This window comes from Camponotus vicinus, unplaced genomic scaffold (genome assembly GCF_025532165.1).
Source record: "Camponotus vicinus isolate PSW18456_S1 unplaced genomic scaffold, iyCamVici1.0 SCAF_1, whole genome shotgun sequence".
In the NCBI taxonomy this organism is placed as follows: domain Eukaryota; kingdom Metazoa; phylum Arthropoda; class Insecta; order Hymenoptera; family Formicidae; genus Camponotus; species Camponotus vicinus.
The window spans coordinates 27,185,203-27,211,701 of record NW_028141945.1 but is presented as its reverse complement, the minus strand read 5'-3'; the positions used below and the strand labels follow the sequence as shown (position 1 = coordinate 27,211,701).

At 35.5% G+C, this 26,499-nt stretch overlaps 2 protein-coding genes across 2 annotated transcripts; both read left to right on the top strand.

Moving 5' to 3' along the window:
* Positions 1-1,030: 1,030 nt before the first annotated feature.
* Positions 1,031-3,079, top strand: LOC145965550 (uncharacterized). Its single transcript, XM_083089244.1, has one exon. It carries the CDS (start codon positions 1,031-1,033, stop codon positions 3,077-3,079), a length of 2,049 nt encoding a protein of 682 aa, XP_082945370.1.
* Positions 3,080-18,322: 15,243 nt separating this feature from the next.
* On the top strand, positions 18,323-20,371 carry LOC145965483 (uncharacterized). The gene has a single exon (XM_083089128.1). It carries the CDS (start codon positions 18,323-18,325, stop codon positions 20,369-20,371), a length of 2,049 nt encoding a protein of 682 aa, XP_082945254.1.
* Positions 20,372-26,499: the final 6,128 nt, after the last annotated feature.

Sequence of the window (26,499 nt, the reverse complement as noted above, 5' to 3'; positions counted from 1 at the left end):
GGGTATACGCTTAAAAAAAAGAAAAAAAAAAGGGAGAAAAAAATGTGTCCGCCATTAAAAACCAAAACATCCATCCATCCGCTTTTAAAGGATTCATTTTTTAATAGTTTTCGCGTAAACTGTGTCATTATATTAACTCACGATATTCTAAGTGACTCAAACTCTTACCTTATCTGTACAAATTGCTATAACCCCACAAATTATAACAGAGTTCTTACAAGATACTCTCATACATTCCAATATGGCTCAGTGCCCTTGCAAAAATGTCGTATTTGCGGTCAAAATTGTTATAAAAGCCGACCAATTATCAAATGTATGAAATGTGTTAAGGCTTATTACCAATTTTCCTCATTTATAAAGAAAAAGGAAGAAAATACTTACAAACAGTTAGTCGGTATATCAGTAGACTCTTCCACATTAAGAATAGAATATGGACGGGCCGAAATAAGGATTGATCCAAATGACCCGGAAGTCTTGGAAGAAATAATTTCTTCTTAAATATCAGTCCTTGTTTTGCTACCTAAAATATATAAAAATTATTGTAATATAATCAGTACATACTTATTCAGATGCCTCATTTATTGTATCTCTAGTTAGCACAGGCATCCACAAATTATAACCATTAACTATAGTTACACACATATATATATATACGTGCATAGTAATAATAACAAATATATATATATAAAGGAAAAGAAACAAAAAAGGGGAATTATAATAAATAGATATACATAAAACATAATACCATATAATTACGAACAATATATATATATATATATATTAAAAACAATGCTACAGAGATACCTATTATGTATTCAATTTTTAAATATAGAATTTTTTTTTTGCATGGAAATATATACACTTATATATATATGTCTATACAATTATACTATAATCACAATATGCTAAGCGACAATTATTCACTATTAAATATCCATAAAATTGTATTGATCATTCAAGTAATCATATAACATAATATATATATATACTGCTACCACATATACTGAAATCATCATTATTTCAGACCACCATGACGCCTTTAGTCCTAATAACCTTCTTATGCGAAACCGCTGCTCTTATCGGATTCGATTGCGGAGGACAACACCTCAATATCACCGCTGTCTCTTTACTTGATGTTGGCGAATGTGACTTGAACATACGAAAACCCAATACCACCGATGTTCATATTCAACTATTGCAATTGTCCGACTACAGCTATACGGAAGTCATACAATGTAAAGTGGAAATATCCAGGAATATATACCATTGCGGCATGCATTCACATATCTCTGCTGTTCACAATGGAAGAGCCGATTATGTACACGAGACTGGATACACCCAATGTTTGAGAATGTTTCAAGACGGAACCATCAAACTCGGAGACAACAATCTTGTCGCCGGCATAAAAGCAAATCAGACGACCTATCGGAGTATCACTCTTGTAGGCCGTATACAAGTCGATGGATATTGCAAAGGAGCACAATACAATGATCCATATGGAACATGGGACGATGTAGTCGTCCAAGCAGCTGTAAAAATATCATTAAGATCTTCCTATGTTCCCATACAGTTAAACACTGGGAAGATCAAACTAAAATCTGGAACTATATGTGATCTCATTGACAGCTTTTGCCTAGACGCTGACGATGGGCATACTTATTGGAAACCAATACCCACTACTACTTGTAATTTCCAACAATACGATGTTCTTTACGAAGGACCTGCAAATAAAATTTCCGAAGATCACTCTGATGTCAACGCTCCAGTCATCTACAGCCTAGTAACACAAGAAATCACCTTCGCTTTAATGAAAACTACAGAATTGCCTCTATGCGGATACACTCTCTTACGCACCGAGCATCCGAAATTATTTATCCTGGAAGCAAAACCAGGAAATACCTTCGCTAATCGAGGAACCATCCCAGTCAACAATCTTGACATCTTTACATACATGAACTCCAAGTTCGTGTATATAGAAAAACACGTCAAACAACAGATGACTTCTCTTTACAATAATGTCATCTTGCAAAAATGTGAACTAGAAAGACAAGTGATTACCAATGCCTTGTCTTTCGCTACACTCCAACCAGATGAATTTGCCTATCGATTAATGAAAGGACCAGGATATATGGCTGTTACCACAGGAGAAGCTGTACAAGTAGTCAAATGTATCCCTGTTGAAGTAATGGTCAGAAAAACGGAGGAATGTTATGCTGAACTTCCTGTCACGGTGCGCAATCATTCTCTCTTTCTTACCCCCAAGTCAAGAATCATCACCAAAATCGGTAACGAAAGAGAATGCAGTGTAGAACTTCCTACGCTGTACAGAATCGAGGATACATGGGTCCAACTCACCCCTAGTATTCAGGTTAGACAGCTACCACCTCAACAGCTAAAACCTATGGCTGCTCTAACCTGGAGATACCTCACTCCGGGATCCTTAGCTACCAGTGGAATCTACTCCGAAAAGGACATAGAAAAGCTAAGAAATCATATTATGTTCCCAGCCGAAAAGCCAGCTTTACTCAATGCCGTTGCTAGAGGACTAACTGGCCACTCCATGAACACCGAAGGAATCTCAGTATATAATTTGCTGGATGAAAATTCTCTAAATAAAATTGTCGAAAGCACAGCCTCACGGATCTGGAAAGGATTCATAAACTTTGGATCAGCCACAGCAGGACTTGTCGGAATCTTCATGATCATCCGCTTAGTCAAGCTTGTTATCGACACCGTCATCCATGGATACGCTCTCCATACTGTATATGGTTGCAGCCTTCATTTAATCGGAGCCCTGTGGAGCTCTCTTGCAAACTTGCTACTCCATCTGGCACGAGAATCTTCTAAGAAATCTGGAGGTGATAACCGAGACGATCAATCACCTGGCAGGGGAACGAACCTTCAAACCTCCAACATCGATCCCACTGCGCCTCCGGAAGTAGTCACTCAACAACTTCCTCCAGCCAAACCTCCAAGGACGATGAGACCTTGCCACGAGGAAAACGCCAAGAACGTAAATATGCCTACATCATATACAAACTTAAGAGACCGCTTAAACACTTTAAATGAAGATATCTAATCTCCCTAGACCAAAATCCTCCGAAAACAAGTGGATTTTGTTCTTATTAGGGGGGAGGTGTTACGTCCCGCAACAAAAATTTTAAATATTACTTTGTAGTATAACATCAAGAATTTATCATCTTATATAATTTTTAAATATTACATATATTCACTATAAATTCATATCACTATATATATATTATATATAATTTGCCGATATTCATATTATCTAGTTATCCTATATAACTAAAAACCTAGTAAACTACCAGTGCTAACCGAATAGCTGGATTTACAGAAATATGTTAATCGAATAAAATTAATATATTTCAACTTTATTCAGGAAAGAAATAGATTTGAAATCGTGTTATTAAAATTATTTTGAATAATGCAAACTGTGTTAAAAGCGTTCGCGACAAAATTCATATAAATCATTATATGAAAGTTAGCAGAAAATTTATCATTTCAAATATCTATTAATATATATATATGTAACCAAAAATCTAGGAAAATATACTATATTACACCTGCAGTAATCATGCATGCAAAATAATTATACATTTTAAATTAATTACAGAAAAGTGAACATAACTGTTATATAAAACACTATAATAATTAATTCCTTTAGTCAAAAAGAAGACAATTTAAAATTCTATTTTTAAATTCAAGCAATTTATATTGTTAGAGCAAAAATATCGTAACGGAAAATACGTTCATATAAGTACATATACTTACTACACTGTAAAATCCCATAAAATTCCCTTTACAATAATATACAGAAATATTTATGGACCAATCAAGCACCTCATAAAACATAACCCTTCTCCTGGAAATTATAAAATAATGTTAGAAACAATTTATTTAAAGACTAAGTAAAAACACTTTTAATTATAAAATAATACTTACCTAAAATCTTTTAACGATTGATCTTATCGCCCTATACGGATCACTTCGATGGACGATGTAACTGGACTGCCGTAAGTGGGATGCGGCTATTGCAAATTTTGAAACCTGGGAGAAATATAATTAAATTAATATTTGGATGAATCGAGACATAACCTGTTGGCAAAAATGCCAACAAATATCCTGAAAGCAAGTCTAAACAGAAGGAATATTAATATAAAAGATTAATAAAAAATTATCAATAATAAAAGAAAATTTATAAAATTAATTTTGTGCTCCAAAACAGTGTAAAAACATTTTGTAAAAATTACATTATCTAATTAGAACCAACATATCATAAGTATCTGCAAACGATGAAATTCATTTGTACAAGAGAAAAGTAACTCAAAGAATTTGTTGCTCGTTTTAAACTATTAAAAATCGACACTTTGTCGGCACAAAGCTTAAAATACTATATATATATATATTCACTATTAGAAAGTAATTTTTCTCAGAGTCTTGATATCTGAAAATTATAATAAAAGTATAAGAAGAGTTACTATAAAGATTATTGAGTAACCCATTTAAAATATAATTCATACTTACACACTTTTTATAACCCTATATAAATATATATATATATATATATATATATATATATATATATATCCTCTTCCTAACGATATAAGACAGTTCGTCATAAATAAGTAGCAAGAATTCCAAGTCCTAGCAGCTGAAAATAACAATCCAATAATATTTGGCCGTATGAAAAATTAACTTGACATAAAATACATAAAAACATTAATCCATACGAAATCTATTATCATTATAAAAATTTTTAGTTAATCAAAACTAATGTATTAATGTAATTAAAAAGGTATAATATTTTACAGATGTGTATAATCCTATAGTAATGAAGAAAATCAAATAGTAAAATAAGTATGATAAATCAAATATTAATACACTCAATTTTAACAACAAATATATTAAATTAAATAATAACTACAAAAGGAAAAATTCAGTAAGAATAAAATTTTTATACATAACTCTTTCTGCATGCAGAATAATAAGTCACCCTATAAACATAGCCTCACTCGGTTGTCCACCGGGTGTCTCAGTATTTTCATCACCTAACGAACACGCTATACAGAAAAATAAAATATATTTATTAGTAAAATTTCCTTAGAAATACATTTCAACAATAACCTACACGTGAATTCATATTCAAAATACATTACTCAATTACAAATATAAAAATTCATATATATACATATATAAACAAATATACTTACCGTATAGATGTTTTGCGTGGCAGCCCTATTGAATAATTAAAAGAGGCTCACTTCGTACACCCATTATCTACGGAAAACCCATAGGCTTGTGCCTTTCCAATTATATGTATATATATATACATATATAAAAACCTACATAAAGGAAAATCATATTTTAATAAATCGATTAATAGTAAATAATAACGCCAACAATACTTACTAAGCCTTCTCTAACATATAATAAAGCATAATCGAATGGTTAAACCGATCGAGACTTATACGTGAGACCTCAATAGGTAGTACGTGAAAGTGAGAGAGACCGAACTATCGGGCGGCCCGCGCGAGCGAGAGAGACAGCGCTATACGTAATCCCGTATGCAAGAATTAATGAGAATTAAATCGCGAAACAAGCTCAGACCAACTTATCACCCTTGTTATTAATATATATATATATAATCATTAATAAAAATAACAAGGTGAGTTGGACACACAAAATTTGTAGTCATAAAAAACATGAAATATATTCTTATATACTTTTAATTATTCATACAAGCATATGTACTCTAGCTACCTAAATACAATAATTTTCTTTCTTTATTAACGACAAACCTAAAACTATAGGTAAATGCGAATAAAATATAATTTTATATGCGTGAATTAATAAGTCGGTCAGGCGGTCAAGGCTAAGGATGTGCGGTGCGTTATCTACTGACACGCGTCAATGTATCTTATCTCCCTTGATACTTACGGCGTTCATGCACTAGACTTCAGACCAAGGAGACTTAGAAATAATATTCTTTTAAAATCAAGGCGTGAAATAAATTTCGGACCGACCTTTTTGCTTTGACCATTAACACGCATGGTTATTAATAAATATATATTGTAATATGTTTTACTAAGTTATTAAGTTGTAAATCGTAGGAGAATACGTTACACATATACATACGAAATTTAAAAGGCGAATTATAAGAACAATATAACCGACAATAAAACATAAATTTAACGACGTAAAAGATATGTCAAAATAAATTAAAAGGATTAGAACATAAAATTGAAATCCAACAAATGTACAATCTTATAAAATTTAGTAAAACATGGTTTAGTACGTACGAATAATCGAGCTAAATTATAAATCTTCTTATATGTGCCAAAGGCTAAGGCTAAGCCGAACGCAGTGCGTTATCGGTTGGCGCGTGCCAATAATCTTATCTTCCACTATGTCTCAACATACGCGCCCGAGTCTAGAGACAAAGAGGACTCGAGAATAATCGAATATTATAAGAAGCACTTTTTATTGCGAACGCAATATTCATAAGATTATAAAATTGTTAAAAGAATATATATATATATATATAATCATACGCCAAATGAGCCTGGATGTTTAATAAAAATTAAGAAGTAATAAGGTTCAAATAAACTCTTATTTTTTTTGACATGAAAATATTAATACACACTAAATTATTATAAAATAAATTTTGACAAGACAATAAAAAACTATAACTATAAAATCTTACAACCAATATATATATATATGTATATATCCTACATAGTAAGTAGCAGAGCTACATGAATTGTTGCAAGCAAAATTATTAAATCGTCCTATAAAATAATAAGAATAAAATTATTCACCAAGAGATAAGCGATCCTCCGAGCTTCATTCAGTACAGTTGTACATGGGCTCATTTAGCGATAAGATAATAGACCCGGCACGACCGCCTGGTATTACGGCCATCCGCTACAACAGAATTAATTCGATATATCGAACCGTAATAATTAGAACACTTCTATACCACCTAATTATTATTAACAATTATTTCTTCTATGTTAAGCTACTATATATATATATATCCACACACATATATATATATATCTATATGTGTATTATAAAATGATTGTAATTATAATAGTTTATGACACCAGAATTTACTAATTATAAAAAATTTATTATAAGCGGAATTTTAAGACAGCTTTTGAACGGAGCATGCTAGAAGAACCGTTCACATTTCTTTCGCATTTCCTAAAGGAGATCTAAGATTCTACATTAGAAAATGTATACAAATAACAAGAATTCTGGTAGCTAAAAACTATTGTAAAATTTTAACAAACCAACGCACGGATAGCCCATTCCCCCTCCACGCAAAAGCGCAACTCCTACGTCACAACATGCGCCAAAAGGAAGGGCAGCTAGAGCAGCAAATAGCAGCCAAGCAACCTACGCTTAGAGCTCCCGTTCCCCTACCACTGACTCCTGGAACAAAGTAGGGATCAGAGGATACCTCAGGGAGCGCAACTCAGTCTTCCGTGCATTTGACCCGACGCTCTTGAGACAACATCACCTATCATCTGACCACCAGCTCTCTACAAGGAAGGAAGCATCTTAGAGCCGTTAAATATTGTACTCGAGTATACTTTAAAATAAAAGTGAATTTCAAATTCAACTTCGGTCTTCTGCCAGTTATTCTTCAACGGCTCCTGACCTCTCTTCAGGGACCTCGCCGAGGCAATCGGTCTCCGACGGAGAGCAGTCATCCTTACACATCAAGAACTTCATCATCTGGTAAGGACATCTTAACCCAATTAAAATTTTCTTTGCTTCCTAGTACTTATTAATGATTAATAACCTACACAGTCGCATGCTACTTGACTGTCATTTTCTATATTTTTAATTCTTACCTTCAACCATTCATATTCCCACACCCATACACACCATTTATTTAAATCATACTTCGAATTGGAAGTCTTTCATGGGACCTATCTCTTTGATAAGACGACTCGATTGACAGTAATTAGTAAGAACCTGCTTCAGCAGGACAAACTAATTTAAGCACAGTGAAAAGGCAATTATCTTGAGGAACATATTCCAATGATAGAGGTCTCCTTTTGACTTGGTGCTGGTGAGGCAAATAAAAAATTAGCGGCCTCCTGTCACATCGACGTTTGATTAGGCAAAGATACAACTCAAGCCCGGTTAATCGACAATTATCCTGAAGCTGCGTCACTGATGATGGAAGTTGTCCTTTAATTTTGGAGCTGCCTGACGTAAATCACGTCAGGTTGAATCTAGCCTTGACTTCAAGATACGAGATCCATCCCAGAGATTAGTAACGATACACTGGCTGAGGCTTATATGAAAATTTTATAATATACTGAGCCAGCTGCATTGATAATCTGTCATTTCAATGACATATCCTATAACCCTCTTCTTACTTTATGTTTATACACACAATTTGAAATATAAAGGCATGATTAACAACGAAAATTTATTAATGATTTTCAAATCACAATTTAGTATCCAGAGAGAGAAATAAAAAAAAAACTTATTTAATCATCTACTTTCTCTTCCACTGTGCATATGCGTGTGTGTGACATATTATTCAAACGATACTTTCATTTTTGACAGGTGACCCCTTTTTTCTTGCGACATCGTAAGTAATAATAATAATTTTCGGGAAAATTAATTGAAATATTATATCATATCGGATTTCGAACCTTTTTCGTATTAATAGATGGTCAACACCCGCCGTCCAGATCCCATAACTCGTCGCGAATTCCCTCTGCGAAACGCAGGCGTAGCTCGCCGAGAAATATATAGACAACGATTGCGCCGAGATCGTCCCTCCGTTGTACGACAATTATTTGTAGACAGGGATAATATCCCTCCTAATATTGTACACGCCGCCAACGATCGCGAAGATACCCTCTTCGATCTGTCCTTCGCCCCCTTACCCCCTGAATTTAACCCAGAAATCAGCGACAACGACAACAGCCCAGCGATATCAGCTGGCGAGGAAGCTGAGGAGGAAGACATTACTGAAACAACCCATTCAGACAGCTCAAGCGACGCATCGACAATAATTGTCGATTTAAACAATCCTACGAACGGGATCCCGCTAGGACTGCTCCGCGCCTGGGAGCGCAACGGAGAAATCCCTGCGACAAGGGACCAACAAGTCCAGACTTCACCGCCGCCGAGCCCTCCACGAACTCCTGACTCATTCTCAGGCCCTTTTACCCCGAATTCTTCTCCGCTTGCTTTTGGAGAAGCAGGTTTTGAGCTCATAGACATCTCTCCGAGCGACGAGAGTTTTACAGACTTTGAGGTAAATCAACTCCTCGACTATTTGAGCAGCGAGGAATTCCTCGATACTATTGTAGACCTATAAAATTAATATAACATTAATATCAACGGAAAAATTATTATTATATCTGCATCTAATGTATATGGATAAGGGAATGAAATAAAAAGAAATAGAAAATTATGATACAAATCCATTTATTTATTTGTCAACCTTGATTTATCTCTAATAAGAAGCGTTAACAAGATCCTGAATCTCTCGGCGTCCCAGGGTATAGCCGGCCTAGCAGGTTGCCCTGAAAAAGAAATTGAGAGATACAACCTTGTTCGTCCATGCACGGTAAGCCCTGCAGAGTCGTTGAATAAACGCTAAAATAGGACGTAACAATATATTTTTTGGTGGCAGCGGTGGGATTTGCCAAAAAGGATCTAAGCTTCTGAGAGAACATTAAGTGTTTGACGAATAAATTTTTATAAAGTATTTAAATCCATTATGCAGACTCGATCAAGCTCGTCGAGCTCTGTAGCCACAGGGGCTACGAGAAAACAATATACAGCAGAAGAAACAGAAATCCTCATGCAAAAGATAAATGAAAAGGAGAGACAATTAAAGGAACAAGCTGAAGCCTTGCAAGCCAAAAACGAACACCTTACGAAAATGCAAGAAGAAATAAGTCGAAAAGAAATGGCTGGAGCTCAAGAACAGCCAGCTGTAGAGCAACTAATGGCTTCTATGCAAACAATTACCAATTATATTGAAAGGATCAATTCAAGGCTCATGAATTTAGAAACCTCGCAAAAGGAAGAAGGACATATTCCACGTGAAGAACGAATATTTTCTCAACCGACATCCCAACATTTTGACATCATGGATCAACCTTCCCCGATACGCCTTAAAGATGCTATCGACACAATACCTAAATTCGATGGCCACAAAATGTCAGTTTTCCATTTCAGTAAAATTTGTGAACGCGCTCTCGATTTAATACCTGCATATCACGAATATCATTTAGTGCAGCTTATCATTAACAAGCTGCAAGGACATGCGTATTCTGCTATAGAAGGAGTAGAATGTCACACCGTCTTTGAACTAACAAAACGGTTAAAGCTCATTTTTGGTCCAAATAAGTCAGTTGATCAATACCGAGGAGAACTAGCTAACATATATATGAAACAAAATGAGAATATTTTCGATTATATAAGCAGAGTGCAGGAAATACGTACTGCAATTATAGATGGAGAATCTGATTTGGCCGGAAATATAGGAGAACGAAGCAAAGATGCCATTGAAGCAACTACCATGAATAGTTTCATCAACGGGCTTCCACCCGACTTGCTAGTACGCGTAAAGCTTGAACATCCGAGAACCTTTGAGGAGAGCATTAGCACAGCCATACAATTATATAAAACCATTGAAGCCGAGAACATTCGGAAGCGAACTCTCTTCCGCCCGAATTTTCAACCCCGTGCTGACCTCCCCAATAACGTCAGCAATGCAGCTCGCCAAAATCCTATGAGCAACAACACTAACAACCGTTACCATCCCAACAATGGACATACAACCTCGCAACCACCTTTCCCCGCATCACCAGTTAAATTAATTGCTGGACAGCCTCAACAAAGTTATCAGACCAAAATCTGTCGCTATTGTAAAACTCCTGGACACCTCATAGAGGAATGCCGAAAGCTCGCCTACAAAAGAACCTTGGAAGCAACCCAACCCGGTACTTCGGGAAACGCGCAAGGCGTTCCGCTGAGAACCGACGTCCGCCGGAACGACCTGCAAACAGGACGTCCGACTTACCACATTCAAGAGAAAGTCAATGTGATAACACCACAAGGAACTCTCGCACAAACCTCCGAATCTGCCAAATAAATGACAAACAACAATCCACGGAATTGCCCACAGTAACGTTATTTTCTCCAGATCTAATAACAAACTGCAAATTTATGATTGATTCTGGATCTGGATTGAACCTCATTAAACAAAAATGCTTAAATCCGCACGTTACTCTCGACAAATCTAATCCTCTAGCTTTACAAGGAATCGCCTCTGAAACTATCGTTACATTGGGAGCTGTTTCCATATCTATTCTCGGAAAACTGTCCGAATTTTACGTCATATCTGACTCAATAGCATTTTCACAAGATGGAATTCTAGGCAATAAGTTCCTGAGGGAACAGGCCGTCATAGTAAACTACAAGGATAATTTTATGCAGTATGAGGATACGAAAATTCCTTTTACGAATTCAAATGCCATACGTCTTAAGGAAAGGACCGTAACTCCCTGTTCTTTTTATATCTCTAATCCAGAAAGGCAAATCGGATACATACATCGCCACACGCCTGCCAAAGGCATATATTTCGGAGAGGCCATCGTTGTTAACAATAACGGAAAAGCTTATATGCCCATATTTAACACTTCCGAGGAAGAATTAATCTTTAACATTCCAACTGTCGAATTACAAGAATACGATACTTGCGAGACAAGTAATGACCCCACCGGAACCCAAGGGCTTCCCAGGGGATTAATCCGAACTTCTAACTCCAACAATCTCGCTGGACTAGACGAACCCCGAGTGGAGCTCGTCAAAGCCATAGATAATCCCATTTATTTTAACCAGGCATTACCAACACCAACAGATAGAACTGTTGATGTCATAAATCTTCTACGTCTTGAACATCTGAATTCCGAGGAGTCAGAAAATGTTCGACTACTAGTCTTCAAACACTCCGATAGATTTCACTTACCCGGTGAACATCTCCAAGCGACAAACGCCGCTCAACATTCTATTCCTACTATTAACGAAATGCCTGTCCACACGAAACAATATAGATTTCCTCCTATACATAAGGAAGAAATTAATAGACAAGTAAATGAATTGCTGTCCTCAGATTTAATTGAACCTTCTACCTCTCCTTACAACTCTCCTTTATGGATAGTTCCGAAAAAGCCAGATTCCTTAGGGAATAAAAGATGGCGAATGGTTATCGACTATCGAAACCTTAATGAAAAAACGATAGGCGATGCCTATCCTCTTCCGAACATAACGGACATATTGGATCAACTCGGATCTGCTAAATATTGTTCGGTACTGGACCTAGCTTCCGGTTTCCATCAAATACCAATGACATCAAAAGACGCTCATAAAACTGCCTTCTCTACGCCTTACGGACATTACCAATTCAAAAGAATGCCATTCGGATTAAAAAATGCTCCTGCAACTTTTCAAAGGTTGATGGATAACGTTCTATCCGGACTTCAGGGAAATGAATTATTTGTTTATATGGATGATATTGTCGTCTATGCACGATCATTGCAAGAACACGAAAGCAAGTTCGAAAAATTAATGCAGAGATTAAGAGCTGCAAATTTAAAATTACAACCAGATAAATGCGAATTTTTACGACGTGAAGTTATGTATCTAGGACATATAATTGGATCCGATGGAGTCAAACCTGACCCCGCTAAGGTAAAAGCTATAATGAATTTTCCTACTCCGAAGAATCCGAAAAACATCAAACAATTCCTAGGACTAGCCGGATATTATAGAAGATTTATTCCCAATTTTTCCAAAGTCGCTAAACCATTAACCGACCTCTTAAAAAAGGATAAGAAATTTGAATGGACGGCAAAGCAAACAGAAGCCTTCGATATTCTAAGAAATTCACTATGTTCCGAGCCTATTTTACAATACCCCGACTTTACTAGACCATTCGTTTTAACTACCGACGCATCTGGATATGCGGTTGGAGGAGTGCTCAGTCAGGGAATAATAGGGAAAGATTTACCCGTTGCCTACACCTCTCGTATTTTAAATCCCGCCGAGCAAAATTATTCAACCATAGAGAAAGAATGTTTAGCCATCATTTATTGCGTAAATCACTTTAGGCCATATTTATACGGAAGAACTTTCATTATTGTAACGGATCATAAACCACTAGTATGGTTGCATTCCATTAAAGATCCCTCATCAAGACTATGGAAATGGAGAACTAAAATATCAGAATATCAATATGAAATACGCTATAAAAAGGGAACCTTGAATCATAACGCTGATGCCTTATCTAGGAACCCACCCGTTAACATGGCTCTTCCATTATTCCTCATCGATGAAGAGGAATACTCATCTGATGAATCAATATTTTCATATAGACCTCAAAGACCGCAGGGAAAATCTAACACACCCGAAGGTCAGAATGCAAGACCTAATCAGGAAGACCTGGGAATCCATCAAAAATTCGCTGAGATCTCGGCTCCCCCAGAACGCCAACCAACAGAAAATTATCAAAATCATTCCACCGAACGAGAAGATGATGACAATGGAGTTACCATTGAGGAAGTCTCGGATTCCGAAGAAGACTCCGATTATACGGAGATATTAGACTCTGATGTCGTACCTCACCAACAACAACCCCCTGAACCTCCACCATGGAGTCGTGCTCAAATACGGGAAGTCAGAGATAATATACTGAAACAAAAGGACAACCATGTAATATTCATTTATCTAAACGGAACACCTTATGATAACGGGGCAAAGCTATATCATGAAGCTGAATTACTTCCCAAATACGAGGGACTAACCTACGAAAGAGCCAGAGTATGTACCGTGAAAACCAACACGCTAATCGCTCTTCCTATTAAACAAAACAATCGTACTCTCATTGAAGCGCAAACTCTAAAAAATTGCCTGCGTTCTCTCGTAGATGTAATTCACGAACTCGACCTTTCTTCGATAAGTCTCAGCAAGACCGAACGCTTCGACGATTTACCATGGTCATACATATTCAACCAAATTAAAAGATACCTGCAAGAACTACCGGTTAATATAACCATATGCTTAAATTTAATCCAGACACCCGAAATCGAAAAACGTCAATCTTTAATTCTAGAAAATCACGCCTCAGCCCACGGCGGACATAAAGGCGTAACTAAGACCTATAATCGGATCAGAACACGCTATTGCTGGAAAACAATGAAGAAAGACATTCAGGATTTTATCAGAACCTGCCGAGAATGTCAATTAAAGAAATTAACAAGAGTAAAAACTAAACAACCCATGGTCATTACCGACACGCCTGGGATGGCCTTTGATAAAGTCTCTTTGGACATTATGGGACCTCTGCCCATCACGGAGAACAATCATCAATACATACTAACCATGCAAGATTTATTAACGAAATATTCTGTTGCCTCACCGTTACAAGAAGCTACTTCTTTAACAATAGCTGATACTTTCACAAAAGACTTTATTTGTATATATGGAGCACCGCGCGCCATATTAACGGATCAAGGAACTAACTTTTTGTCAGCATTAATGCGACAATTAACGAAAAGATTTAATATACAACATTTTAAAACTACAGCTTATCATCCTCAATCAAATGGATCACTAGAACGTTCACATCATGTGTTAACAGAATATTTAAAGACACAAATAGATAGAGAAGATAACTGGGATAAATATATTAAACTAGCAATGTTCTCATACAACACCAGCGTGCACGAAGGCACCAAATATTCACCTTATGAACTGGTTTTTGGGCGAATAGCTCGATTACCTTCCGCGCATCCTATTATCGAAGAAAATATTGAACCTACTTATCACGAATATATTACGAATCTATTTAATAAAATAAGAGATCTACAAATCCAAGCTCAGCTAAATCTTATACGTGCCAAGGAAAAGAGCAAGACGTACTATGATCGCCATCTAAATCCGCAACAACTCCAAATAGGAATGGCCGTGTTTTTATTAAAAGAACCGCGAAAGGGAAAGTTCGCCGACCAATACACAGGACCACATGAAGTACTCGAATTATTACCCCCTAGTAATATTAAACTTAGAGTTGGAAACCAAAATCGTATCGTTCACATAGATAAAATAAAAAAGTCCCACTGTCAGCCAGGATGAAATAATAATTTAAATAATTCTGTTACAGATGCTCTGGCATAAGCAGCCAGTCCAGCCCAGACCGGATTCATCGCTCCTGTATCAAGTAAAACAGTCGTTCCTATTCGCTCACTGTGCACACGTAGTAGGAGCCATCTGCTTGAATGACGACACTAATTTGTGCAGCAACTGTTACTCTCGGATTCGTACACAAATCATCCAAAGCCAGTATCGACGTCTTAGGAGACATTTCTTCATAAACAGTCACGTCGCTAGAGACGAATGCTGCTCTATCTGTGGTACTACAGTAATAAAGACTAGATCCATAGACAATTGCATCTCGTGTATCCTAACTGCGAGTGAATTATTACGTCTCCTCGATAGCACTTCGACTCATGTCAACGATTTTAAATATCCTTTAGTTCTTAATGTATATGATAGAACCCCTATGTCATAAGGCATGTCTTTTATTAACACGGTATGCTGTATTAAAATTAGAGGATACCGTGATCCTATTCTGAATATCTACTTCTGTGAACTTTGTTATCAAGGTGTACAATCTTCTTCACTAAGATCTCAACTTCCTCTATTATCTTCTCATTTCTTTTCTCTGGGACCACACCACGTTGAACCCCACTGTATCAACTGTCGTCGAACTCTTACTACTCTGAGACCTTTGCATGAGTGCTCTATCTGCATTAGGAATATCATTGAACTCTTATTTATACTACCTCTGTGTAATAATGCTTAATAATGTCTCAAACACCCCCCAATGCTGTGTGTATTAAATTACATGGGTATCTTCACTTGCACAACCATAGCCACTATTGTTGCGCCTGCTATTGTATGCTGCATACTACTTGTAACTCTCGATTTTTTCTCCCAGTGGATTCTCACATTATATCTGTTGCCCCACATCCCTACAGAACTATCTGCTCATATTGTCAGCGACCCATAACCATAATAAGGCCTTTAGCTAATTGTTCTGTCTGCACACGAAACATTGCCGAAATATTTAGAGCCACTAATTCTTCCAATCTTGCTATTAGTGAGAATGAAAGCCCAAATTAAAATCTTTTAAATTAAAATGCAACCTATTGAGTACGCTGATACCTTATCCCATGTAATACACGAAGAATTTAACGGATATATTTCTTCAAGACATAATCTGTATTACTGCGTCTCGTGCAAATCACAAGCAGACCATGAACTTTACTATATAAATTACCATAGTATATCTGAATCCTTCCCCGACATCACGGTGTCTAAATGTTGCATATGTGCTCGCAATGTGTCTAGTGTAACTCCTATAATAGATTGTAGGAGATGTTTCTTATACTATTTGGAAGGAGAACGTATACGAGAATCTCGCAGAATATCTGATTAAATGGATTTCCTGCCAAATGTAATACCCGAAGAAGACCTAGACACATTGTCCCACTTGTTACATGTCGAATTAGAAGGATATATCTGCTCCCATAATGATCGGTATTACTGTCGTTCATGTGAAATGTTCGAAACTAGAGAACTTCAGCCCATAATATACCACATTGTTACATATTTTCCCCCAGCTTCTTTGTATGGCTTTAGATGTCATATGTGTAATTTATTACTATCTCTCATAACTCCCCTGTCGGACTGCAGGAGATGTTTTCTATATTATTTACAAGGAGAACAAGCTCAAGAATTTCGATTAAACAAGAATTGTTGATTAAACCATAATGAGCAACGTAAATAATACGCCTTGCAATCACGACATCCATAACTTGTTACAATACTTCCCAAATATCTGCAAAGCAGAATGTAAAAAAATAATATTCTATAAGAAACACACTAAGAAGAACCATAACCCGGTTCGTATATGTTGTGCATGTTGCAAAATTCGTCAATTTCGAGTTAAACCTGACCTGATAGTATGCCACTGGGTAACTTCCGGTGAAATAAATTTCTCTAAATGTGAATATTGTCTAGCTCCTCTAGATACCACTCGCTCTATCTTTCAATGTTCTGAATGCATATTTTCCTACTTTGAAAGGGCAATATATGAGAGGAACCATGGAAGAAACATAAATAATCTAACTGCTTTTGCTTTTTGCAGGACTCACCAACAAGGGGTATACGCTTAAAAAAAAGAAAAAAAAAAGGGAGAAAAAAATGTGTCCGCCATTAAAAACCAAAACATCCATCCATCCGCTTTTAAAGGATTCATTTTTTAATAGTTTTCGCGTAAACTGTGTCATTATATTAACTCACGATATTCTAAGTGACTCAAACTCTTACCTTATCTGTACAAATTGCTATAACCCCACAAATTATAACAGAGTTCTTACAAGATACTCTCATACATTCCAATATGGCTCAGTGCCCTTGCAAAAATGTCGTATTTGCGGTCAAAATTGTTATAAAAGCCGACCAATTATCAAATGTATGAAATGTGTTAAGGCTTATTACCAATTTTCCTCATTTATAAAGAAAAAGGAAGAAAATACTTACAAACAGTTAGTCGGTATATCAGTAGACTCTTCCACATTAAGAATAGAATATGGACGGGCCGAAATAAGGATTGATCCAAATGACCCGGAAGTCTTGGAAGAAATAATTTCTTCTTAAATATCAGTCCTTGTTTTGCTACCTAAAATATATAAAAATTATTGTAATATAATCAGTACATACTTATTCAGATGCCTCATTTATTGTATCTCTAGTTAGCACAGGCATCCACAAATTATAACCATTAACTATAGTTACACACATATATATATATACGTGCATAGTAATAATAACAAATATATATATATAAAGGAAAAGAAACAAAAAAGGGGAATTATAATAAATAGATATACATAAAACATAATACCATATAATTACGAACAATATATATATATATATATATTAAAAACAATGCTACAGAGATACCTATTATGTATTCAATTTTTAAATATAGAATTTTTTTTTTGCATGGAAATATATACACTTATATATATATGTCTATACAATTATACTATAATCACAATATGCTAAGCGACAATTATTCACTATTAAATATCCATAAAATTGTATTGATCATTCAAGTAATCATATAACATAATATATATATATACTGCTACCACATATACTGAAATCATCATTATTTCAGACCACCATGACGCCTTTAGTCCTAATAACCTTCTTATGCGAAACCGCTGCTCTTATCGGATTCGATTGCGGAGGACAACACCTCAATATCACCGCTGTCTCTTTACTTGATGTTGGCGAATGTGACTTGAACATACGAAAACCCAATACCACCGATGTTCATATTCAACTATTGCAATTGTCCGACTACAGCTATACGGAAGTCATACAATGTAAAGTGGAAATATCCAGGAATATATACCATTGCGGCATGCATTCACATATCTCTGCTGTTCACAATGGAAGAGCCGATTATGTACACGAGACTGGATACACCCAATGTTTGAGAATGTTTCAAGACGGAACCATCAAACTCGGAGACAACAATCTTGTCGCCGGCATAAAAGCAAATCAGACGACCTATCGGAGTATCACTCTTGTAGGCCGTATACAAGTCGATGGATATTGCAAAGGAGCACAATACAATGATCCATATGGAACATGGGACGATGTAGTCGTCCAAGCAGCTGTAAAAATATCATTAAGATCTTCCTATGTTCCCATACAGTTAAACACTGGGAAGATCAAACTAAAATCTGGAACTATATGTGATCTCATTGACAGCTTTTGCCTAGACGCTGACGATGGGCATACTTATTGGAAACCAATACCCACTACTACTTGTAATTTCCAACAATACGATGTTCTTTACGAAGGACCTGCAAATAAAATTTCCGAAGATCACTCTGATGTCAACGCTCCAGTCATCTACAGCCTAGTAACACAAGAAATCACCTTCGCTTTAATGAAAACTACAGAATTGCCTCTATGCGGATACACTCTCTTACGCACCGAGCATCCGAAATTATTTATCCTGGAAGCAAAACCAGGAAATACCTTCGCTAATCGAGGAACCATCCCAGTCAACAATCTTGACATCTTTACATACATGAACTCCAAGTTCGTGTATATAGAAAAACACGTCAAACAACAGATGACTTCTCTTTACAATAATGTCATCTTGCAAAAATGTGAACTAGAAAGACAAGTGATTACCAATGCCTTGTCTTTCGCTACACTCCAACCAGATGAATTTGCCTATCGATTAATGAAAGGACCAGGATATATGGCTGTTACCACAGGAGAAGCTGTACAAGTAGTCAAATGTATCCCTGTTGAAGTAATGGTCAGAAAAACGGAGGAATGTTATGCTGAACTTCCTGTCACGGTGCGCAATCATTCTCTCTTTCTTACCCCCAAGTCAAGAATCATCACCAAAATCGGTAACGAAAGAGAATGCAGTGTAGAACTTCCTACGCTGTACAGAATCGAGGATACATGGGTCCAACTCACCCCTAGTATTCAGGTTAGACAGCTACCACCTCAACAGCTAAAACCTATGGCTGCTCTAACCTGGAGATACCTCACTCCGGGATCCTTAGCTACCAGTGGAATCTACTCCGAAAAGGACATAGAAAAGCTAAGAAATCATATTATGTTCCCAGCCGAAAAGCCAGCTTTACTCAATGCCGTTGCTAGAGGACTAACTGGCCACTCCATGAACACCGAAGGAATCTCAGTATATAATTTGCTGGATGAAAATTCTCTAAATAAAATTGTCGAAAGCACAGCCTCACGGATCTGGAAAGGATTCATAAACTTTGGATCAGCCACAGCAGGACTTGTCGGAATCTTCATGATCATCCGCTTAGTCAAGCTTGTTATCGACACCGTCATCCATGGATACGCTCTCCATACTGTATATGGTTGCAGCCTTCATTTAATCGGAGCCCTGTGGAGCTCTCTTGCAAACTTGCTACTCCATCTGGCACGAGAATCTTCTAAGAAATCTGGAGGTGATAACCGAGACGATCAATCACCTGGCAGGGGAACGAACCTTCAAACCTCCAACATCGATCCCACTGCGCCTCCGGAAGTAGTCACTCAACAACTTCCTCCAGCCAAACCTCCAAGGACGATGAGACCTTGCCACGAGGAAAACGCCAAGAACGTAAATATGCCTACATCATATACAAACTTAAGAGACCGCTTAAACACTTTAAATGAAGATATCTAATCTCCCTAGACCAAAATCCTCCGAAAACAAGTGGATTTTGTTCTTATTAGGGGGGAGGTGTTACGTCCCGCAACAAAAATTTTAAATATTACTTTGTAGTATAACATCAAGAATTTATCATCTTATATAATTTTTAAATATTACATATATTCACTATAAATTCATATCACTATATATATATTATATATAATTTGCCGATATTCATATTATCTAGTTATCCTATATAACTAAAAACCTAGTAAACTACCAGTGCTAACCGAATAGCTGGATTTACAGAAATATGTTAATCGAATAAAATTAATATATTTCAACTTTATTCAGGAAAGAAATAGATTTGAAATCGTGTTATTAAAATTATTTTGAATAATGCAAACTGTGTTAAAAGCGTTCGCGACAAAATTCATATAAATCATTATATGAAAGTTAGCAGAAAATTTATCATTTCAAATATCTATTAATATATATATATGTAACCAAAAATCTAGGAAAATATACTATATTACACCTGCAGTAATCATGCATGCAAAATAATTATACATTTTAAATTAATTACAGAAAAGTGAACATAACTGTTATATAAAACACTATAATAATTAATTCCTTTAGTCAAAAAGAAGACAATTTAAAATTCTATTTTTAAATTCAAGCAATTTATATTGTTAGAGCAAAAATATCGTAACGGAAAATACGTTCATATAAGTACATATACTTACTACACTGTAAAATCCCATAAAATTCCCTTTACAATAATATACAGAAATATTTATGGACCAATCAAGCACCTCATAAAACATAACCCTTCTCCTGGAAATTATAAAATAATGTTAGAAACAATTTATTTAAAGACTAAGTAAAAACACTTTTAATTATAAAATAATACTTACCTAAAATCTTTTAACGATTGATCTTATCGCCCTATACGGATCACTTCGATGGACGATGTAACTGGACTGCCGTAAGTGGGATGCGGCTATTGCAAATTTTGAAACCTGGGAGAAATATAATTAAATTAATATTTGGATGAATCGAGACATAACCTGTTGGCAAAAATGCCAACAAATATCCTGAAAGCAAGTCTAAACAGAAGGAATATTAATATAAAAGATTAATAAAAAATTATCAATAATAAAAGAAAATTTATAAAATTAATTTTGTGCTCCAAAACAGTGTAAAAACATTTTGTAAAAATTACATTATCTAATTAGAACCAACATATCATAAGTATCTGCAAACGATGAAATTCATTTGTACAAGAGAAAAGTAACTCAAAGAATTTGTTGCTCGTTTTAAACTATTAAAAATCGACACTTTGTCGGCACAAAGCTTAAAATACTATATATATATATATTCACTATTAGAAAGTAATTTTTCTCAGAGTCTTGATATCTGAAAATTATAATAAAAGTATAAGAAGAGTTACTATAAAGATTATTGAGTAACCCATTTAAAATATAATTCATACTTACACACTTTTTATAACCCTATATAAATATATATATATATATATATATATATATATATATATATATCCTCTTCCTAACGATATAAGACAGTTCGTCATAAATAAGTAGCAAGAATTCCAAGTCCTAGCAGCTGAAAATAACAATCCAATAATATTTGGCCGTATCAAAAATTAACTTGACATAAAATACATAAAAACATTAATCCATACGAAATCTATTATCATTATAAAAATTTTTAGTTAATCAAAACTAATGTATTAATGTAATTAAAAAGGTATAATATTTTACAGATGTGTATAATCCTATAGTAATGAAGAAAATCAAATAGTAAAATAAGTATGATAAATCAAATATTAATACACTCAATTTTAACAACAAATATATTAAATTAAATAATAACTACAAAAGGAAAAATTCAGTAAGAATAAAATTTTTATACATAACTCTTTCTGCATGCAGAATAATAAGTCACCCTATAAACATAGCCTCACTCGGTTGTCCACCGGGTGTCTCAGTATTTTCATCACCTAACGAACACGCTATACAGAAAAATAAAATATATTTATTAGTAAAATTTCCTTAGAAATACATTTCAACAATAACCTACACGTGAATTCATATTCAAAATACATTACTCAATTACAAATATAAAAATTCATATATATACATATATAAACAAATATACTTACCGTATAGATGTTTTGCGTGGCAGCCCTATTGAATAATTAAAAGAGGCTCACTTCGTACACCCATTATCTACGGAAAACCCATAGGCTTGTGCCTTTCCAATTATATGTATATATATATACATATATAAAAACCTACATAAAGGAAAATCATATTTTAATAAATCGATTAATAGTAAATAATAACGCCAACAATACTTACTAAGCCTTCTCTAACATATAATAAAGCATAATCGAATGGTTAAACCGATCGAGACTTATACGTGAGACCTCAATAGGTAGTACGTGAAAGTGAGAGAGACCGAACTATCGGGCGGCCCGCGCGAGCGAGAGAGACAGCGCTATACGTAATCCCGTATGCAAGAATTAATGAGAATTAAATCGCGAAACAAGCTCAGACCAACTTATCACCCTTGTTATTAATATATATATATATAATCATTAATAAAAATAACAAGGTGAGTTGGACACACAAAATTTGTAGTCATAAAAAACATGAAATATATTCTTATATACTTTTAATTATTCATACAAGCATATGTACTCTAGCTACCTAAATACAATAATTTTCTTTCTTTATTAACGACAAACCTAAAACTATAGGTAAATGCGAATAAAATATAATTTTATATGCGTGAATTAATAAGTCGGTCAGGCGGTCAAGGCTAAGGATGTGCGGTGCGTTATCTACTGACACGCGTCAATGTATCTTATCTCCCTTGATACTTACGGCGTTCATGCACTAGACTTCAGACCAAGGAGACTTAGAAATAATATTCTTTTAAAATCAAGGCGTGAAATAAATTTCGGACCGACCTTTTTGCTTTGACCATTAACACGCATGGTTATTAATAAATATATATTGTAATATGTTTTACTAAGTTATTAAGTTGTAAATCGTAGGAGAATACGTTACACATATACATACGAAATTTAAAAGGCGAATTATAAGAACAATATAACCGACAATAAAACATAAATTTAACGACGTAAAAGATATGTCAAAATAAATTAAAAGGATTAGAACATAAAATTGAAATCCAACAAATGTACAATCTTATAAAATTTAGTAAAACATGGTTTAGTACGTACGAATAATCGAGCTAAATTATAAATCTTCTTATATGTGCCAAAGGCTAAGGCTAAGCCGAACGCAGTGCGTTATCGGTTGGCGCGTGCCAATAATCTTATCTTCCACTATGTCTCAACATACGCGCCCGAGTCTAGAGACAAAGAGGACTCGAGAATAATCGAATATTATAAGAAGCACTTTTTATTGCGAACGCAATATTCATAAGATTATAAAATTGTTAAAAGAATATATATATATATATATAATCATACGCCAAATGAGCCTGGATGTTTAATAAAAATTAAGAAGTAATAAGGTTCAAATAAACTCTTATTTTTTTTGACATGAAAATATTAATACACACTAAATTATTATAAAATAAATTTTGACAAGACAATAAAAAACTATAACTATAAAATCTTACAACCAATATATATATATATGTATATATCCTACATAGTAAGTAGCAGAGCTACATGAATTGTTGCAAGCAAAATTATTAAATCGTCCTATAAAATAATAAGAATAAAATTATTCACCAAGAGATAAGCGATCCTCCGAGCTTCATTCAGTACAGTTGTACATGGGCTCATTTAGCGATAAGATAATAGACCCGGCACGACCGCCTGGTATTACGGCCATCCGCTACAACAGAATTAATTCGATATATCGAACCGTAATAATTAGAACACTTCTATACCACCTAATTATTATTAACAATTATTTCTTCTATGTTAAGCTACTATATATATATATATCCACACACATATATATATATATCTATATGTGTATTATAAAATGATTGTAATTATAATAGTTTATGACACCAGAATTTACTAATTATAAAAAATTTATTATAAGCGGAATTTTAAGACAGCTTTTGAACGGAGCATGCTAGAAGAACCGTTCACATTTCTTTCGCATTTCCTAAAGGAGATCTAAGATTCTACATTAGAAAATGTATACAAATAACAAGAATTCTGGTAGCTAAAAACTATTGTAAAATTTTAACAAACCAACGCACGGATAGCCCATTCCCCCTCCACGCAAAAGCGCAACTCCTACGTCACAACATGCGCCAAAAGGAAGGGCAGCTAGAGCAGCAAATAGCAGCCAAGCAACCTACGCTTAGAGCTCCCGTTCCCCTACCACTGACTCCTGGAACAAAGTAGGGATCAGAGGATACCTCAGGGAGCGCAACTCAGTCTTCCGTGCATTTGACCCGACGCTCTTGAGACAACATCACCTATCATCTGACCACCAGCTCTCTACAAGGAAGGAAGCATCTTAGAGCCGTTAAATATTGTACTCGAGTATACTTTAAAATAAAAGTGAATTTCAAATTCAACTTCGGTCTTCTGCCAGTTATTCTTCAACGGCTCCTGACCTCTCTTCAGGGACCTCGCCGAGGCAATCGGTCTCCGACGGAGAGCAGTCATCCTTACACATCAAGAACTTCATCATCTGGTAAGGACATCTTAACCCAATTAAAATTTTCTTTGCTTCCTAGTACTTATTAATGATTAATAACCTACACAGTCGCATGCTACTTGACTGTCATTTTCTATATTTTTAATTCTTACCTTCAACCATTCATATTCCCACACCCATACACACCATTTATTTAAATCATACTTCGAATTGGAAGTCTTTCATGGGACCTATCTCTTTGATAAGACGACTCGATTGACAGTAATTAGTAAGAACCTGCTTCAGCAGGACAAACTAATTTAAGCACAGTGAAAAGGCAATTATCTTGAGGAACATATTCCAATGATAGAGGTCTCCTTTTGACTTGGTGCTGGTGAGGCAAATAAAAAATTAGCGGCCTCCTGTCACATCGACGTTTGATTAGGCAAAGATACAACTCAAGCCCGGTTAATCGACAATTATCCTGAAGCTGCGTCACTGATGATGGAAGTTGTCCTTTAATTTTGGAGCTGCCTGACGTAAATCACGTCAGGTTGAATCTAGCCTTGACTTCAAGATACGAGATCCATCCCAGAGATTAGTAACGATACACTGGCTGAGGCTTATATGAAAATTTTATAATATACTGAGCCAGCTGCATTGATAATCTGTCATTTCAATGACATATCCTATAACCCTCTTCTTACTTTATGTTTATACACACAATTTGAAATATAAAGGCATGATTAACAACGAAAATTTATTAATGATTTTCAAATCACAATTTAGTATCCAGAGAGAGAAATAAAAAAAAAACTTATTTAATCATCTACTTTCTCTTCCACTGTGCATATGCGTGTGTGTGACATATTATTCAAACGATACTTTCATTTTTGACAGGTGACCCCTTTTTTCTTGCGACATCGTAAGTAATAATAATAATTTTCGGGAAAATTAATTGAAATATTATATCATATCGGATTTCGAACCTTTTTCGTATTAATAGATGGTCAACACCCGCCGTCCAGATCCCATAACTCGTCGCGAATTCCCTCTGCGAAACGCAGGCGTAGCTCGCCGAGAAATATATAGACAACGATTGCGCCGAGATCGTCCCTCCGTTGTACGACAATTATTTGTAGACAGGGATAATATCCCTCCTAATATTGTACACGCCGCCAACGATCGCGAAGATACCCTCTTCGATCTGTCCTTCGCCCCCTTACCCCCTGAATTTAACCCAGAAATCAGCGACAACGACAACAGCCCAGCGATATCAGCTGGCGAGGAAGCTGAGGAGGAAGACATTACTGAAACAACCCATTCAGACAGCTCAAGCGACGCATCGACAATAATTGTCGATTTAAACAATCCTACGAACGGGATCCCGCTAGGACTGCTCCGCGCCTGGGAGCGCAACGGAGAAATCCCTGCGACAAGGGACCAACAAGTCCAGACTTCACCGCCGCCGAGCCCTCCACGAACTCCTGACTCATT